The 19798-nt window shown below is 38.0% G+C and overlaps 1 protein-coding gene across 1 annotated transcript in view; it reads left to right on the forward strand.

The window, feature by feature from the left end:
• Positions 1 to 19798, forward strand: part of C7 (complement C7) — a 55661-nt gene that overhangs the window by 16747 nt on the left and 19116 nt on the right. The window contains exons 7-12 of the mRNA XM_045565620.1: positions 7379 to 7549; positions 9177 to 9420; positions 11929 to 12039; positions 14328 to 14494; positions 16757 to 16985; positions 18917 to 19088. Of these exons, the coding sequence (XP_045421576.1) occupies positions 7379 to 7549; positions 9177 to 9420; positions 11929 to 12039; positions 14328 to 14494; positions 16757 to 16985; positions 18917 to 19088 (1094 nt within the window). The remainder of the gene's footprint in view (positions 1 to 7378; positions 7550 to 9176; positions 9421 to 11928; positions 12040 to 14327; positions 14495 to 16756; positions 16986 to 18916; positions 19089 to 19798) is intronic.

Raw genomic sequence — 19798 nt, forward strand, 5'->3', positions numbered from 1 at the left:
GCTGACATATCCTTATGCCTCTTTCTCAATTCCATGTTCTATGTGGGCCCAAGACCTTATGTCTGTCCCTGTATGGGTGTTAAAACTCAAGGCTGTGGCCATGACTGGTAATGATAATCTCCTTATACTGCCATAGTTTCAACTCCTTTAAAAAATTTGTATTTTAAATTCATGAATTATTTCATATATACAAAAGAATGTGGATAATGTATATGTGCAGTTTGAGGAAAAACTGATAAAACAAATGCCCTTATGTGCCCACCATCCACCTCAAGAAATAGAATATTGCCAGTGACTTAAAGGCTCCTTTATGTTTCTCTCTGGTCATATCCAAACCCACCCCAGCCCCAGCCCAGGCAAACACTATGTTATATTTTGTATTAAACATTTCCTAATGTTTTTGTAAATGTTTATTCTATATGTCTTTGTCTGTAAATAGAAATTTGTGATTTAGTTTTGCCTTTTGCCATTTATATAAATAGAATCATAAAATATATATTCTATCACTTATTTTTTGACTCAAAATTATGGTTTTGAGATCTATGTATGCTATTTCAGGTGGCATTTTTATTGCTGTTCCCAATTTTTTCTTATGAAAATGCCTTGAATATCCTTGTGCATGAGTCCCATACAAATGAGCTAGAGTTTCTCTAGGGAGTACACCTGGAACTCAAATCGCTGCTTTGTAGAATATGTACATACTAAACTCTACTAGGTTAAGTTTCCAAAATGGCTGGATGAATTTATACCCCCACTAGCACTGTGGAAGAGTGGCCTCTACTCCACATTCTTGGCAATGTTGGTATTTCCTGACTTTTTAATTTTGCTTATGATCTCAGGATCTCCTCTGGTTCTAGGCTTGTGTGTCTCGAATGCTATTTCTGTTATACCCACCTAAACTCATCCTGTTCCCCAATTTCAACACAAAATCTACTGATGCATAAGTTACGGCTTTAGGGAACTTTCCTGAAGATCTGAGGGAAAGATAGAGGAGAGATTTCTATTGCTGCAGTGCACACATATTCAAGCAATAACAGTTGAAATCCTCCATCTTAAAGTATCCTTCCACAGCCTCAACAAAATGAGGTTTCTGGCCTCATCCTGTTTTAGCCCCTTTGTCGAGCTTCTCTTCCAAGATCCCCTCTCTCATTCCTTTTCCTTCCTTTCATCCTAGAACTCCAAAAATATTCAATTCAGGTTTCTTTATCTATTACTTTCGAATTTATAAACCAGACTATTAGAATGTTCAGACATAAGGGCCTTTCACGCACCCAAATTCATCCTCTCCAGAAAGCAGCTTTGGTTATAAACAGCAATCTCACCATCCTCCAACTTACAATAGAATAAATCAGTTACACTTAAGAGTTATTGAATCATAAATATGAAGAGTAAAGCAGATCTGAAAAATAGTGATAACTACCTATATTTTAATATCTACTGTGGCATTTGCATTATTTTAGGAGATTAGCATAGGTTTAATCTTTACAACAGCCTTGAAGGGTAAGTGATATCTTACTATTTTATATATGTAGAAGTCAGGGCTCAAGGGAGTTCATCTGACTTACTATAAGTCACCAAATTAGTGAGTAGTGGAGCTTGGATCCAGTGACAGATTTCACAGCCCATTATTTTTCTACTACCCTTTACTCTCCCCAAGTATTGCACTTAATTTCTTTTTCAGCTCTAAATTTAACATGACGAATAATAAGTATTGTAACTTAACTTTTGGCCAGAAGGGAAAATGTGAGATAGGCATATGTAGATAATTTTTTTCTCCCTCTACTCTAAGGAGGATGTGCTGCTAATTCTTTCTTGATTATAATGGGGAGAATTGAATGTATATTCTTGAAGAGCCAAATTTGGAAAGTTACAGAGCAGAGAAAACAAGGAAGAGTGTTTCTGACTTAGTTGGAAGGCAGATGTGCGGAAAGTCTGCACTTCTGAGGAAGAGGAATAATTTAATAACAGTGTGATCCTCACATTCATTTTCCTCAGCAGGGCTTGGTTTTTGGATTGACATCTGAAATGCCTTCCCAGTCACTGAATGTGAAGGTGCTTGTCGGGGTAGAGAAAAATTATAGCTTGTTATTGAGTGAGGAACGGAGATGTTTTGAGAACCCAGTCTGAGAAAAGTGAGGTGGAAGCAACAGGCAGAGAGTCAGTCATCTGAGCGCTAAACCCAGAGGTGGACACGGAGGAAGGTCCTCCATAGTTCAACTAAGTCCACCTAGGGACCACTCGGTATTCAGTTCTCTTCGAGGTGGAAGGTGACTTTTAGCTCATAAATGTTAGTAAATAAACATAACACAGAATCAGTCAATCTCTCTTATAATCTCTGTTTCAGTTTTCAACATCATGGTTTATCCAGGCTAACCTAGTTTCTTATTGAGTAAGCCACTTACTTTGATGCTATGCACATCGTCTCTTTACTCATACTTTTATACCACAAAGAAAGCCTTTGAAACCTAAGCACATTCCTGCTCTGTGGTTGCTCGGGAAGGTGCCAGTTTAGTTCAGCTTCAGAAATGGCTGAAAGACTGTGGTGTTTGTTCTCAGCATATGATGGAAATGAGTTAAAGATCAAGTTGGAGAAACTTCATGGATTCTCCTGATTTGATCTGGAATGTACTTCATTATATATTTTTAAGAGAGATCCTAGATGCATATCAAATGAAAAACAAAAACATATTCTAAAGGAAATTTTAACTGATGCTAAATTATTGGAGCCTGTGCTTCCTGTTGGTATGAGGACTAGATACCTGATATTTCTAAATCTACCTTGTTAACCAGGAAAAATTTGCATGATGATAAAAATAGCTCACAAGTAAAAGCCCTTTGTATACCAAGCACTGTTCCAAGAGCTTTGCATGGATCTTTTTTCCTTATAATAACCCAAAGAAGTAGGTACTGTCATCTCATTTTACAGATGCCGAAACTGAAGCAAAGAAATGTTAAATAGCTTACCCGTGATCATAGAAGTGATAGATGACAAACATAGAATTTCAACCCTAGAAGTCTGGCTCCAAAGCCCTGTCTTAGCAGCACACTATACTTACAAGAGACATATAAATAAAATATGTGTATGTATATATATAGTAAATATCTCTATCTACTTTTAGCTCTATCTCTATATCTATCCCTATCATCTTTATGTATAGAGGAGTGAGGGAGAGGGAGAAAAATGAAGAAACAAGAGGGCTAAGGAACACTTCTGAATAACTGAACAAAATCCAAACTGGCTGGATTACAGGGTGAAGTGTGAGGAGTTGTAAAAAATATGTTTATGAGTGATAAGTAAATTAAAAAACAAAATAAAAAGACTTTTTTTTGTCATTTAAGTGGCTGGATTAAAAAAGAGCCATTGGAGACTTTAAGAAGGAAATTCTGGCTGGGTGTAGTGGCTCATGCCTATAATCCTTGTACTTTAGGAGGTTGAGGTGGGAGGATTATTTGAAGTCAGTAGTTTGAGACCAGCCTGAGCAACATAGTGAGACTCATTCTTTACAAAAAATAGAAAAATTACCTGGGCATGGTGGTGTGTGCCAATAGTCCCAGCTACTCAGGAGGGTGAGGCAGGAAGATTGCTTGAGCCCAGGAATTTGAGGCTGCAGTCAGTGAGCTATGATGACAGCACTGCACTCTAGCCTGGGCTATAGAGTGAGACTCTGTCTCAAAAAAGAAAAGAAAGAAAGAAAGAAAAAGAATGGAATCTAGAATTCTATGATGCCACTCTTGTGGGCAGTAAAGAATGAATTGGAGAGTGGCAGACCTAAGGAAAAAAATTTAGTTAGAAAATTTTGATAACCCCAGGGGACGTGAGAATGACCTAGGGAAACTTGGCAAATGATTGAATGTGGGGGATGACGGAGAGTGAGCAGTCAGGGACATGGATGGCTTTCTGACTTGGACCAATGGCTGGATGAAATACAATTCACTGTTATGGATAAGGGCTGTAGGGAGAAGGCAAGTTCAGTTTAGGTACTTATGGGTTGTACAAGTGCTCGGGAGAAAGCTGGGCTGGAGATATGCATTTGGTAGATTTGGTGATTATTAGTACATGATTGGCAATTGGAAATGGTGTAGAAGAGTGATATAACAGAGAGAGATGCCTTAGAGGAGTCTTAGAAGGTGTATCCAGAGAGAAAAGAAGAAAACCAGGGAGCCAACAGAAGTGAGAAGTGTTTCCAAAAAGAGAGAGCAGTAACAGTGTTGAATGATGTTGGGAGAAGTATTCACCATCTGGTGAAATAAGGAAGATGCTGGCAACCTTATTGGAAGTCAGAACACTGTAGGTGGAAGAGTGAATGGGAGGTGAGGAATTTAAGACAATTAATTATAGTTAACTCATTTAACGTGGTGAGATGGGAAAGCAGGAAATTTGCTAGAAAGAGAGTGTATATTAACAGGAAAAGCCTTTCTTTTTTTAGTTGGTTGGGTTAGAACATGTGTAAGTGTTGATAGAAAGGAGCCAGTAGAGAAAGAAAAATTGAAGCAATAGCAGAGGGAATAATCAGTGAATTTAATCCATCCTTTGAAGAGATTGGAGGGAATGCAGTACCAAGAAGAGACAGAGAATTTAGCCTAAGACAAGAGGAGGGATACCTATGGAGGAGAAGAAGGCAATGAATGTTAGCAAGTTTGTAGATTTGTTGGCCAGCGACTTAAGAGGTTTTTGTCTGAAGGTGGGAATGTTTGTAAAGAAGAGGTAAGATCATCTTCTGAGAGTCAAGGAAGTGGCTATAGAACTGGGGAATTGAGTTTTGAAAAGTTTTCAAAATTTTGCAGAATTTTAAAATAGCTATTTTAGAGAATGGGAGAGAGAAAGGAAACTGACCCGAGAAATACAAAACTTCTGGAAGGGGTGGTATTGAGGATTCTGCTGAGGATGAAAATCATGATTGGATTTACAGTGGCACCAATCTATACAGTTATGTGATTTTTCTATAGTAGCACTAAGCAGCTTGGCCACAAGCATTGACCCGGGTTGGATTTTTGCCAGGTAAACACGATAGCAGGACATCTAAACAAGGAAGTTAAGTTCACTGGCAAGGGTATGGTTGAGGTGGTGAATCATGAAGCCTAAGCTACAACAGGAAGGAAGTAAAAAATTGAAAGTACTGATAAGGAGAAAGAGGGAGAATAAGTTGCAGAACACGTTTCTATGAAGTTAAATAATAGATATGGCAATAATAATATGAGACTTAGAAGAATAAGAGATATCAGAGTGTAGGATGTTTGAATTTGTGATTTCAGAGGAAGGATCAGTCTGGGAGAATCCAGGATCTAAGCTGGAAGGAGGAGAGTATTAATTAAAAAAAATTTAATAAAATCATACTGCCTTGAAAAAGATGATTCCTGCAGCTATGTGTAGGGTAGATAGGAGTGAGGAGAGGCTGAGCTAAAGCAGCTAAGAGGCTTAGTTGCACAAATCAGGAACCAAGTATTTGAATTGTGGATCTAAAGATAGGAGAAAATAGGCTCATTTTTTTTCCACACTGAAAGAAAGATACCTTTTCTCAAAAGAGATAAAAAACTAAACTTTGTGTTTATCTAAAACCAAATAATATTGAGACCCTATCTAGTGACTGTAGAAATCTCTAATAGCACTTTGAACAATGCCTTCTTATTTAACAAACCAATTTCATAATGTAATAAAAATAATCCTCTAATAAAAGGTCTGATTAAATCCATCTTTTCTTATCTTCTTATCTTTATTATCTTTTTGAGCATGCATGCCTAATTTTCAACATGGGGTAGTAATAAAAGTCATATCATATTTTCCAGCATTTTCATGTATTTCTTTCTAGTCTTTTTTGACTGGGCATATACTTGCATGCTTATAGTTAACAGGATTTTCACACTTTTGCCCCCTTTCTCACTTGATGTGACAACATGAATATTTTGTCTTCACAAGCATCATTTAGGATGGCTGCATAATATTGTCATTTTCTTTCATTTTAGTTCTTTTAAAAAGTGTATCATTTCCATCCTTTCAATTTTCTCTGTGCTTATTTATGCTTTGATCTCAAACACAGATGTGTATGTATATATAATAAAAACACAAATGCTTATAGAAGAAGAGTTCCCAATTTGAATATTTATATATAGAACAGACACTATGAGGGAGAGTCTTCTTGCATGTTTTGTTTTATTCCCATAGGGACTGACATTTTTAGAAAATTAGTTGCCTATAATTTTGAGAGATTTTTACATAAGATTCAGATTTATCTCTTGAAAAAAAATCAGACAGTCTATCAATACTACAACCTGTAGTTACATATGGTGACTGTCTGATGGATTGGAGAATTGTCCCTTTTAGACAGAGTATGTGCTCATTTTTTTATCACCATGCCTTCCACTGGATGTTTGCAACATTTCTATTACTTGCCAGCCACCTGTGGGCATTTCATTTTGACACTTGATCTAGAGTAAAATAAAAGATAAATGAATGTTTTTCTCTTCAATGAAAGCTGGAGCTGTCACTTCTCAGCCACAGGTGACTCATCTATTGTCTACTTTAAAATTCTTTTGAGATGGCCTTTTAGCACCTAGCATAGGAAAAAAAAATCCAGTTTTAGCATTTGTTCAAGTCAAACAGAATTAGAAAGTTAAATTCACTACTGGATCACATAGAGCAGTAATCCCCAACCCTTTTGGCACCAAGGACTGGTTTCATGGAAGACAATTTTTCCATGGGAGGCAGGCAGAGCTCAGGCGGTGATGTGAGTTATGGGGAGGGGAGCAGCTGTAAATATAGATGAAGCTTCCCTCATTCGCCTGGTGTGTGGGTCCCCCCAACTCCAATTCCTAAGTTTCATGGAAGACAATTTCTCCAAGGACAGGGGTGGGGTGGGGGGATGGATCTCTGCAGCCTGGTCCCTAACAGGCTGCAGACCACTACTGGTTTGCGGCCAGGGGGTTGGGGACTGCAGACATAGAGCATTCTAAAACAAAGTTCAAAAGATCTCATTGCTTCATATCACCTATTTGCAACTGTTTCCCTTTATCAGATGAAAAATCAAGAGCTAAATGCTTTATTGTTGTCTGTTAATGTAGCTTTGTAATTTGCTCACTTCTGGGCTAAATGTTGACATTAAAGGAAGGCAGAAGTTGTTTATATACAAATGTGTTTAGTGAATCCTTTGGGATTACCATTATTGATACACTGTCTCCTATTTAACAAAGAGTAATTGTAGAATGAACTCTTTCCTTATATTCATACAGGCCTGGTCTTAATGAGAGTCACGTTTGTTTTATGTCAATGAAGAGCTTTGTCTTTTTGGGAAGGTTGTTTGAGGAAAGTATCCATGACAAAAATTTTGTGGATATATCCAAGGCCTTAATTTGGTCATGGCAAAATCTTTCGTTTTCTTTGTAGGTGAAAGTAAACAATGATTTTAATTATGAATATTACAACAGTAGTTGGTCTTATGTAAAACATACGTCGGCAGAACATACATCATCTAGAAGGAAGCGCTTCTTTTTTAGGTCTTCATCATCTGCTTCGCACAGTTATACTTCAAATACCAATGAAATCCATAAGGAAAAGGTTAGTACAAAATATCAGCTAATTTTCCCATATTTTACTGGTTTTAAGTATTGCTCACATTAACAAAAGTGTATTTATCAAAAGGATCACCTTTCATTTTTAAATTAGGGCAATAGTACCTCCTTTAAGACACAATACAATATATTTCTTTAAAAGGTACAGTATCGTTTAATTCATTCTTTTTAATAATATATTTATACTTTTTATTTTCTCATTAAAGTATTTGTTGTTATTTTAAAATCTTAAAAAATCTTATTACTTTGAAATGTTCTATTTTAAACTAACCTAAACTTCTCATTCATAATTACTGATGATACCATTTTAAGTGTTATATACAATTAAAAATCCAATTAATGCCTATATATGCTTCCTAATTGCAAATGCTAGAGCCTTTTTAGAAGGTACATGAAACTAAAAGATTTTGAAAATATTTTGTTACTTTTGGAATACCAAAATTTTCATCTGAGGAAGTTAAAAGATTTATTTATTTATTTTTTTTGAGACAGAGTCTCGCTTTCTTGCCCAGGCTAGAGTGAGTACCGTGGCATCAGCCTAGCTCACAGCAACCTCAGACTCCTGGGCTTAAGTGATCCTACTGCCTTAGCCTCTCGAGTAGCTGGGACTACAGGCATGCGCCACTATGCCCAGCTAATTTTTCTATATATATTTTTAGTTGGCCAGATAATTTCTTTCTGTTTTTAGTAGAGACGGGGTCTCGCTCAGGCTGGTCTCAAACTCCTGACCTCGAGAGATCCACCCACCTCAGCCTCCCAGAGTGCTAGGATTACAGGCGTGAGCCACTGCGCCCGGCCAAAAGACTTATTTTTAAACACTTCATTGTTTTGAGATACTGCAACTTTCATCTTGAGACACTGAATAGTGGAGATGAATTGTGCTAATTGATATACACTTACTGCTGAAGAAGTTTTCAGGCTGATCATTATTCACAATCTGCACATTTCATCTTATTCTTAAAGTCAGTAACTTGATTAATAAATTTCCTTATACCACACAAGGTGGATATAAGTATATTGATTTTATTTATTTTATGACTAAGAATCTGATTGTGGGAATGTGAGCGTTAAAAGCATTTATCATCTCCATATTATATTATTCACATAGTGGGGATTTGGTATAAGGTAGATCTGTGGTCTGTGTTGGATATCATTGAAAGATACTTAGGAAATGTTTAAAAGATCTCACTATAAAGTAGCTTAACCTGTAAATACATCAATATGGGAAATAAATTATACGTTCACCCTACCTACAAGTCATTGTCAAGACATGGACACTAGAGACACATTATTTTATATAATTATTTGTGAGATTATTAGCAGTTGATGAGTTGATTCTCTTTTTCTATTTGAGGAAGGCATAACAACTTGGTCCTGGGGTTTTAGAGGTCATGTAATAAATTACTGTGGCATTGCTTAGATATTATTCCTATTTGGGACTCCAGAAATTTCTTAGATTGCTTCAAGAGAGTGGGCCCAGAAGAAACCTCATTATGCATTGAAATAGACTGGGTTGATTCGAGGTGGCAGTTGATGGAGACACTGAGCAGGGAATTATTTCTGTTTCCTTTCTATCTTTCATCTAACACTTTTGCTCTTTCTTCTTGCCGTAGAGTTATCAATTGCTGGTTATTCAGAACACTGTTGAAGTGGCTCAGTTCATTAATAACAATCCAGAATTTTTACAACTTGCTGAGCCATTCTGGAGGGAGCTCTCCCACCTTCCCTCTCTGTATGACTACGGTGCCTACCGAAGATTAATCGACCAGTACGGGACACATTATCTGCAGTCTGGGTCCCTAGGAGGAGAATACAGGGTTTTGTTTTATTTGGACGCAGAAAAAATCCAACAAAGTGGTACAGTATTGAAAAAATTGTTACCTAAAAGCATATCAGGGATTTTAATGGGGAAATAACATGTTGTTAACTTAAACTTTTGAGCTTTAAAATTTGATAAATAGAGATTTAAATTGTAAAGGAGTTCAAAATTGCAAGGATCCATTATACTCTACTTAAAATCTTATATGCTTTAAGAAAAGCCTGCCTGTTCTTTTTGATAATGTCTGAGTTAAACTGTTATCATTATTGGCTATCTCCAGAGGGTTTTGGTTGGACTTTCAGCATAATTTTTAACCTTTTCCATTTCTCAGATTAAACAATACTTCTCGAGAAAAACTAAATGGGAATTTACTCATGTTCCAGAAATCAAAATGTTTTAAGGAAGCATTTTATTTACCTTTGTTTTTTAAATCACTTACATTCCTTTAAAAAAATCTGCTCTAAATATCACAAGTTTGCTTACTACTTAGTACTTGTAACAATAGTTTAAATTGATTGATGCAAGTTACATATGTTAGCAATAATCCTCACTAGCACCCAGGGAGATGGGTACTGTAATCCTTCTTCCACAGATTGAGAAATAGAGACTTAGTGCTATTGCGAGACATATCTAGGGTCACGTAGATTATAAACCCAGATCTAACTGGCCTCAAAGTTAGCTTAGCTTACTGCTTATGCGGTGTCACTGCTAAAATTGCCTGATTTTTGATAGAATCAGGACGGGCCACTGACTTCTTGCTTTGTTGACTTAACATTGAGGAGAAGAGCCTCACCATCTTGCCCAGATGTGGGAGTGGAGGGAGTAGCATCTTAATATCCGCTCCTGCTCTCCAGAGACTATTTGGCCCTGGCTTAATAATGTTTAAAGTTAAACGTTTTCTTCCTAACTTTGTCCTTAGCTAATGCCCACACTTCCTCCCCAATTCCAAATCCTCTCTCAAGCTCTTTCTCTTCAGTAAAGATTCTGTTACAACCTTGGAGAAGAATAAGACTTCTTTTTATTTTATTTTATTTTGTTTTTAGAGACAGGGTCTCTCTCTATGTCACCCAGGCTGGTCTGAATTCCTGGGCTCAAATGATCCTCCTGCTTCAACCTCCCAAAGTGCTGGGATTACAAGTGTGAGCCATCCTGCCCAGCAGAGAGTAAGACTTCTTACATGAGGTTCAGAGGAAATCTTATAGCTTTCTTTAAATGGGTGAATTATACTATTTTTTCTGTGTTTTCATTGGACTATTTTTTTTGAAGGTCTCTACCAGATAAAATTTAACTATAATTTGAACTTTTCTAATCTCATGTGTTAAAAATGGTGCATAAGCACAGGTTTTTGTAGCAAAGACAGACACTTTCTTTGGACAATCAGTGCAAGTGGCTTGATCTTAACTCAGTTTCACTTCTTTTTATAGCACTTAAAGGAAATGCAGAGGAGTTTTAAAAAACTTTTGAAGTTTGCAAAATTATTCTTTTTAGTAAAAGTTTTACTCAAGCATTTTATATTTTTCCCTAAAATTTTAATTTAAATATAACCAAAACTTCTGGCATATAACATATGCCAGAAATAATTGTTCTTCAAAAAATATTGAAGCTGAGTGTGGCGACTCACCCTGTAAGCCTAGCATTTTGGGAGCCTGAGGTGGGAGGATCACTTAGGTCAGGAGTTTGAGACCAGCCTGAGCAACATAGTGAGACTCCGTCTCTACAAAAAATACAAAATCACCTGGGCACAGTGGTGTGTGCCTGTAGTCCCAGCTACTCAGGAGGCTGAGGCAGGAAGATTGCTTGAGCCCAGGGTTTTGAGGTTGCAGTGAGGTGTGGTGACACCACTGCCATCATGTCCAAGGAACAGAGAGAGACCACCTCAAAAAAATAGAAAAAAAGAAAAAAGAAATAAGTTGAGAGTATTCTAATATAGTTAGTAAAATCATATGAGAAAAGTATACTTTTATACTTTTATTATTTTATATCCTACTTAAAAAATACATTGACAAAACTCTGTTTGATAATGAGTAGAAATTATCACATTCTAAGATTATGAGTCATAGGATGGAGACATTAGGAGCCACAGATTAATATTAAAGGTAGAGAGACTGAGCCAATAGAACTAGGGTTTTAGGAATTAATTCCTGGAAAACCAGAACCCAGCTTTTGGAACCTCAATTAGGTCAGCTGGGAGAAGCCATCATCCTCCTACTTTTATCTGTTTTATGCTTAAGAAGCTGACTGTGAGTAGGTAAAAGATATCACTCTTTGGAGTGTTCAATTTCTGCTCCTTCCACTATTTCATGTAGAAATCACTCCTGCCTCTTTTCCTCTGTGGCCTAATCTAACAGAAGGAAAATAACAAGAGTCAAATATCTTCTTTTCTGACCTTTGACCCTCCTAGAGCTCTTGAAAATATTCATATCATGTCATTCTAGGTTAGATGGCCATAGCAGCAAGTAACAATCACTCTCATACTTGGTTTCATCTCAAAGAAGGTCTTAAACAAATGCAGAAATTAAGCATGTCTTTTTTACCTCCCCCCCCAGGTTTTAGTTCAGTAGAGGAGAAGAAATGTTCTTCATCAGGTTTCCATTTTATCTTTAGATCATCTAAGCAAAAATGCAAGGAATTGGAAGATGCTTTAAAATCAGCTTCAGGTAAATGTGAAGGGAGCAATCTGCATTGCAAGCTCTGTTCCATTCTCTTTTGGTATATTCTTGGTCTCCTGGGGCTTTTGAAGCTTTAAGAGGTGTTCTACTTTGTTTTTCATCTGTTTGATTATTATCTCCTCTGATCTCTCTTTCATAAGTCACAGCAGTGAGACATCACACAGGGTGGGGCATTCACTGTGTGTCTCCTCTGTGTTGTAAACATGTTCTCAGTGTGCACCAACTTCCTCCCTTAGGGTGGTTGGCAAACAAGCCTAGAAAATGACAATATCAAGTGAAGGTTCAGTTCCACTCTGTGACATCAATACTCAGTGCAGGTAGGGTTTTGGTGCATGCCAGAGGTAGTGGGGTGGATGAGGAAGGTGGTATGCTAGTCTTTGAGTGGTTGAAGAAGGAATTGGAAGGGTAAACTCATCCAGACTGTGAAGGTACCATGTTAAGGAGTTTGGATTTCATTCTGACGGCTATGGGGTGCCATCAAGAGATTTGATACAGGGAGAGAGCAAATAAAAGATTATATAGGTAAAGTCATAGAGAAAAAAGAGGGATAGAGAAGGAATAATCTGATAGGATAAGAAATAGAATAAGTGGAAAGTAAAGGAGAAGAGGCCAACAGAGTGAAATGGTAGAGAGGTTAACTAAGATAAGGACTAAAAAATATCCATTGGATTTGGTGGTTAAGATTTAGTTGCTGTAAGGAAGAAATTCTGTAGTGTAGTAGGGATGGAGGTAAGACTGCAGTGCATTGTGTAAGGCTATAGACTGAGCAGTAGAGCTCAAATCCTCCTAGGGGATGGCAGAAATCAGGATAAAGGTGAAAACTGATCCAGGTGCCTGGGCTCTCAGTGAAGAAGTAGGGATTCTTGGGATATTGGTAAAGGACTGCAAGAAGGAGGGAGACAGAGTACTAAAACTAGGGGTATGTATTCATTCACTTACTTCATTCATCAACTATTAATGGAGTTTGAGGTATGTGCCAGGAATTTTTCTAGACACTGGGAATACTACAGTGAATATACCAGAGAAGGTGTTTGTCTCACGAAGTTGACACATCAGAGGAAGACAAGTTTTTGAATGAGGGTGGAAAAATAATGATCTGGACAAATTCTTTGGGAAGATGTTGACATTAGTCATCAGCTGGGCTAGGGATTGGAAGCTGCTCACCAATTTTATTTTATTTTGTATTTAATAAACATGAAGCACTATATGTCTAGCACAATTTTAAGTGATTTATAAAAATTGACCAATATACTTTTCCTACATAAGTATTAGATATTATTCATATTCATATGTTACAGACAAGAATGCTAAGGCACAGAAAGGTTGCTCAAGATCACAGTAAGAATCAGATATGAGATGCAAATACATGAAATCTGGATTTACAGTCTGGGCTCTTCACTGTTGCCTTGGGCTGCCTTTTCTAGGGAAAAGTAGGTTGAACAGAGAGCTCACTGGGGTGTGGAGAGGTAAGCTACAGGCTTAAAAATAACATAAAAACAGATGTCTTAGAATCTGTAGTTCTTAAACTACAGGTGTACTGGTTAAGGCAGTGATTCTTAAACTTCAGTATGCATGAGGGTTACTTGGGGAAGCTTGTTAAAATGCTGATTCCAAGACTTATGTACTCTCTCACAGGTCTTGGTTGGGGCTCCGAAATCTACATAATATGCATAAGATGATATGCCTATTGCACTAAGAACATTAAGAACATGAACAAAATTCCATAAACCATTGACTGTCAGGCAATAAATTAAAAAAGAAATAGACCTTATTTCTTAGAGTAGCCGTAGGTTCACAGCACAATTAAGTGGAAAGTACAGAGAGTTCCCGTATACCCTCTGCTCCCACCCATGCATAGCTTCCCCCACTATCAGCATCCTCCACCAGAGCGGAACATTTGTTACCACTGATGAACCTACATTGACATATTGTTATCACCAAAAGTCCATGGTATACATCAGGGTTCATTCTTAGTGTTATACATTTTATGGTGGTTTTGACAAATGTATAATGACTGTACCATGTACCATTGTAGTATTACACAGAATACTTTCCCTGCTCTGTTACATGGAATAGTTTCATGTGCTCCGTCTGTGCATCCTGCCCTTCCCCCGGCCACCACTCATCTTTTTACTGTCTTCATAGTTTGGCTTTTCCAGAATGTCATATAGTTTGATGGATTATTTTTTAATACTTGATGGACTTTTCACTTTTATGTTCTCATTTTCATTTTGTCTGTGCATCCTGACTTATGTAGTTGGATTTCTCCTGTGCAGGAACCCAGAGCAATGTACTGCGAGGGGAGCCGTTCGTCAGAGGGGGAGGTGCAGGTTTTATATCTGGCCTCAGTTTCCTGGAGCTGGACAATCCTGCTGGAAACAAAAGGCGATATTCTGACTGGGCAGAATCTGTGACTAATCTTCCCCAAGTCATAAAGCAAAAAGTACGTGATGCTTTGTGTAAAGCAGTAGGAAGCAGTCATGTTTATTTGCATTGGGAAAATGAGATTAAATCAAGGTGGTTAAACAGACAAGCTGTAATTAGCATTTTCTGTATCCCAATTATGTTTTGTACAGTAAAACGAATGCATACATAATAAGAAACAGAAGGTGTGTTATCTGGTATGTTCATATTTTAATTGTGAAGGTTAAATGTCTTATCAATCCCAAGAGAAATTAATGACTAAATTTGCATTTTTAACTTTTGACCTAAATGTGATTATGTTTTCCTTAGTCCCACATTCAGGGGAATTATAGATTCTTGCAAGAGGAAGGCATTAAGGCTTGCCAACTATTATGTTCAGATCACCTTTGTTCTTGTGGTCTTGGCTCATGGACTCCTGAAGTCATGCAAATTAAGATAGCATCATATTGGCTGGCAGAATTTTAGGATGTTTTATTGATATAGTCAATTGTTTTATAATGCAACAGGTGTTTCTAAAAATCACTAAGCTATGCAAAATTGCACACTAAAGACCCAGAACCCCATTTTTCCCATAGGGTTTATGGGAAAAATAGGGTTAAGGATGCAGCACTCAAAAATATTATCTGTGATATCATCTCATAAAAAAAGATAGGCACTGATAAATACAGTAGCATGGCTTTATATATGTTAAATTATTTAATATTAAAAATGTATCTATACCACAATAAATGTCACACATTACCTGCAAAAAGGCCTGAAGTTTGCAGGGCACTAGCAGGGTTGCAGTTTGTGAGTTATCATGAAGTGGTAGAGGGAGCACAGTCTTCTGAAAGACAGTTTTAGCACCAGATGTGCATGGGTGTAGTTTACAACACAGGCAGTGAACTGACACAGATGTTTAAGGTGTGTGCGTGTGTGTGTGTGTGTGTGTGCTCAGGGTTTTGTGTATTCCTATGTGGCTTGGTTCAGGGGCATGCAGTTTTCTGTGTTCACACTGTGTTTCATGTAGACAAAACTGTACATTAAAAACCAAAAAATTTGTGCTGTGCTCAAATTGTTTCCAATATATCAATCCCAATAGAACAAATTCACATTTTCAAAATAAATGTTACAACAGAACTGATTCTATGATCTATTTCCTGCCATGGGAGTCAAACAATGTCCCAGGCCAATCCTGATTTTCAGAGATTAAGAGACTTGTATACATTTTATAAGCTCAAAAATAATTACAGTAGCTCCTCAGATCCCTTCCTAACACTATACTGCACCCATTAGCCTCCGAATAAGGGTGAAGGTGGGAAGGAGAGTTTTTCCTGGAAAGTCTCCTCTTAAAGTGCATCTGTCAATATTCAAAACGGTCTGTATTAATTGTCAGTATCTCGTACAAATCTTTACAAATCCTAAGTTGTTGATTAGGGAAAAAAACACATTCTTTCCCACTCTCAACTATGTACTGTTCCACACAGGACTGTAAATTATCATATTTGTGCTAACTCATTAGCTGGGTAGGAAAGGAACAGAGAAAGAAAAGACGCTACACAGGTCTGTGACCGTGCAAAATCATCCTGTTCAGAAGGGGTTGGGCTCTCAAGAGGCAACTGTGTATATCTTGTCCCAGTTCTGTGTTTAGTGACATCGTGGTAGCCTGAAATCGGCCATGGTGAGAGTAGTTGCTCTGCAGAAACTGGCAAATGCTACAGAGCAGAGCTTTCTTCTTCCTGGGAGAGCAGACTGTTAAAGTTTAGCCAGTACATCTTTGATTTCAAAGTTGCTTTTCCTCTGAATCATTCAACACAGAGGAATAATGTTTACCTATTTTAAGTTTCTCCAGGAGAGGGTCTATAGTCTCCACTAAAGAGACATGTTAAATCTCCTGGAGTTGGAAAATTTAATTCTAAATTTAATTGCACTTGCTTCTTTGCTGTAATCTAAGTGCATTTCCTTTTCTTCTGTCCATTACAGGGGTGGTAATGTATTATCTTCAAAATAATCTTCCATTAACTAGAAAATGAATGTCCTGTTTTTTTCATTTTTTAATTTTATGCATGGCACACAAGATATAAAAAGTATTCCTCCCTTATCTCATCCTAATTTTTCCTGTTCGTCTTGATTTTGCTACGAAGAGAGTGAATTGCTTTCTTTTTATTTGAACAAAAAAATTGTAATAAACATAAGAGTGACTATTGATTTTGTTTTTAATGGGGATTGAGCCTAAAGGTGAAAAGAAAAATATTTTTGCCTAAAACCCTGATTACTGACTATGATGTCTTTATCTCTATAGCTGACACCTTTATATGAGCTGGTAAAGGAAGTACCTTGTGCCTCTGCAAAAAGACTGTACCTGAAACGGGCTCTTGAAGAGTATCTGGATGAATTTGACCCCTGTCATTGCCAGCCTTGTCAAAATGGTGGCGTGGTCACTGTCGTGGGGACCCAGTGTCAGTGCCATTGCAAACCATACACATTTGGTATGGCATGTGAGCAAGGAGTCCTCGTAGGGAATCAAGCAGGTCAGTGGGCTGACTTTTCTCTAGTCCCACTGTACAAGTGGAAAGGGAATTACCCTTTCTTTCTGATTCCCGAGATGTGCTTTTTTGTGTATGGAGAGGTTGAAATCTCAGACAAATTTAGAATCTCCCTCCCTTCCCCACCTCCAGATCATAGCTACTGTGGTTAAGATCCTTTGCTGTCTCTCCGTTTACCCACCTGAATTAACAGCGCCACTGTGCCCCCCCATTCTCTATTACAACAGAATTATGCTAAAAACACCTTCCATCCTTCCATGATTATCTCAATAAGATTTTGCTGTAGCAAAGATCTATGGAGCGTGTGTTTACATTGCCTAACTTTTTTGATGACAAGCTCTTTGAAACATTTCTATTTCTATTCTGTATTATGTACTATCAATCAGTCATTCACAAATATTTATTGAACATCTGCTATGTGCTCAACAGTGTGTATAAGTCCTTCAGGCACTTAGTATAAGGCTATGTGAAGCTGATCTCTGAGTAGTTAAAATATGAGTACAATTTATATACATTTATTTTTACATTTATTTGTGTGTCTCTCTCTCCTGGAAAGCTCATTCCCTAAGGTCAGGGATGTTTGATTCCTTTCTTTATTCCCAGAGCCTTACATAGGGCTTGGTCCATAGAAGTCACTAAATAAATGTTTGATCAATGAATAAATACACAACTAAACTATGGTTGCTTATAGACAAGCAGCAGGAAGGTATGCTTATCCCTAAATGTCTCCCCAAGTGACCTGTCCTGGTAAATTAAAATTCTGCCACTGTGATTCATTCCTTTGTGGCTTGGAATCCAATTATCTGTTGAAATGAAATGACGTCTTGCTGGTAAGGATTGGGATAGGAATCACACCACTTTCAGCTATTATTATCCACGATTAATACACTCAAGGGTCTACTTTCTTAAATAAATTAAACTACTTTATTAAATAAATTTCTAATTATGACAGTGTAAGGAAGGTCATAGGAAAATATTATGCAAATTAGTTTAGTTTTGGGGTACGTGATACTGAAGAGTGGCTGCGGAGTGGAGGGAAAAGAGAGGTCAGACAGAGTAACAATAGCCAAGGAGCAGCTGATACGCACATCTATTGTTAGCATGAAATGTTTTGGGGGAATGGTTTCTGAGATCACTGTCTAACAGGAAAGCAAAGCTCTTAGAACATGGTGCAAGTACTCTCTTACCTCCCCCAAGGGATACGATGGGGGGAAATACTAGAAGAACTGTGAATCTTAAGCGGGCTCTGACATAGAAGCTGGTCAGGGTGGGTTGAGGAAGTGCCTGTAGATTGGAGAAGAATGATGAAAACTGGTGATGTCAAAGCATTTCTCCCATTTAAGCATTTACTCATTTTGTACAGTGTCACCTGTGGGGTTAGCAGACTGGGAGTACCCAGCAGGTTACATTCTCTTTGTGCCAAGTCAATGCTTTGACTAAAGGAGTTTACTTGCCTTATTGAGAGACTGTGGGGTGGTAGAAAGAGCCTGGACTCAGCCAGAAGACCTGTCTGGCTGTGGCTCTTAGCAGCCACTAGAACATTGGGCATGGCATTTAATCACTTTGTTTTAGATTCCATGTCGATTAAAGGGAATGGCAACAGACCTCTTGCCCACCTCCATTCATTGCTGTGGGAAGTAAACAAATGATACAATGTACATGAAAGTGCTTTGCAACAGTTGTAAAAGAATTGATAAATTTAAGACATTATTGCAAGAAGTTTGCTAAGGCAGCGTTAATATGGACATTCCTAGCTGGTCTGTAGAGCCAAGCCATTGTAGAAAACCTCAGTGAACAGAGAGAAGGTAATCAATCCCCAGAATCATCCCTTTCTCCAACAAACACAGTAGGAAGCATAGCGCTAAGCTCTGAAGTCCTCCTCTCCCAGAACTTACTAAATGTCTCCCATCTTACAGGAGGGGTTGATGGAGGTTGGAGTTGCTGGTCCTCTTGGGGCCCCTGTGTTCAAGGGAAGAAAACAAGGAGCCGAGAATGCAATAACCCGCCTGCCAGTGGGGGTGGGAAGTCCTGCACTGGAGAAACGACAGAAAGCAGGCACTGTGAAGACGAAGAGCTGGAGCACTTGCGGTAATGGAGACCCAACCTCCCGGCAGCCGCATAGAACACAGTGCCCTTTGTAGTGTGGAATACATGATCGCTGCTGTTGAAAGGTTTAGAGGTTATTAATAAATGGCAGTCTTTATCAGTGACTGCTCTGCCCCTAAACACTGGGGTCAGTTGAAGGAGGAAGGCACGTTGTGGTCAACTTGCACTGTGCACTTCAGGTTTTCCTGACCCGAGTGTTACCAAAGGCTGGGTAACTGGGAGCAGTCCTGCTGAGTGGATGCAAGCAGCCACTCTGGCATCAAGCAGATGCTGTGTGACCTTGGGCAAGTTACCTGTCACACTCCTAAAATGAGAATAATAATAATAGTAGGTAAACTGATAATAGAATGTTGTCAGAATTAAATGAGATTAAGCGCGTAAAGATATTACTACAGTTTCTGACAGATAAGAAGCATTCAATAAGTGTTGTGTTACTTTTCAGATATGCCATTCCCTCTCATTTATTTATTTTTGGGGTTAATCATAAAGCCAGACACTTCAGGTAGATAGTATCTTGGCCCAGTAGTCTGGGACAATTTCCCATTTGCCAGGACCTTACAAAAGCAATCCCCAAACTGCGTAGTTGATGAATCATATCCCTGGGTCAGAATTGTTTACACCACACCCTACTGTTAAAGTTCTCCTTTTTAACCTTGTCTAATCAGAGTTGTCAAAAAGTTCTAGTAAGGTCA

Source organism: Lemur catta, chromosome 12 (assembly GCF_020740605.2).
Source record: "Lemur catta isolate mLemCat1 chromosome 12, mLemCat1.pri, whole genome shotgun sequence".
In the NCBI taxonomy this organism is placed as follows: domain Eukaryota; kingdom Metazoa; phylum Chordata; class Mammalia; order Primates; family Lemuridae; genus Lemur; species Lemur catta.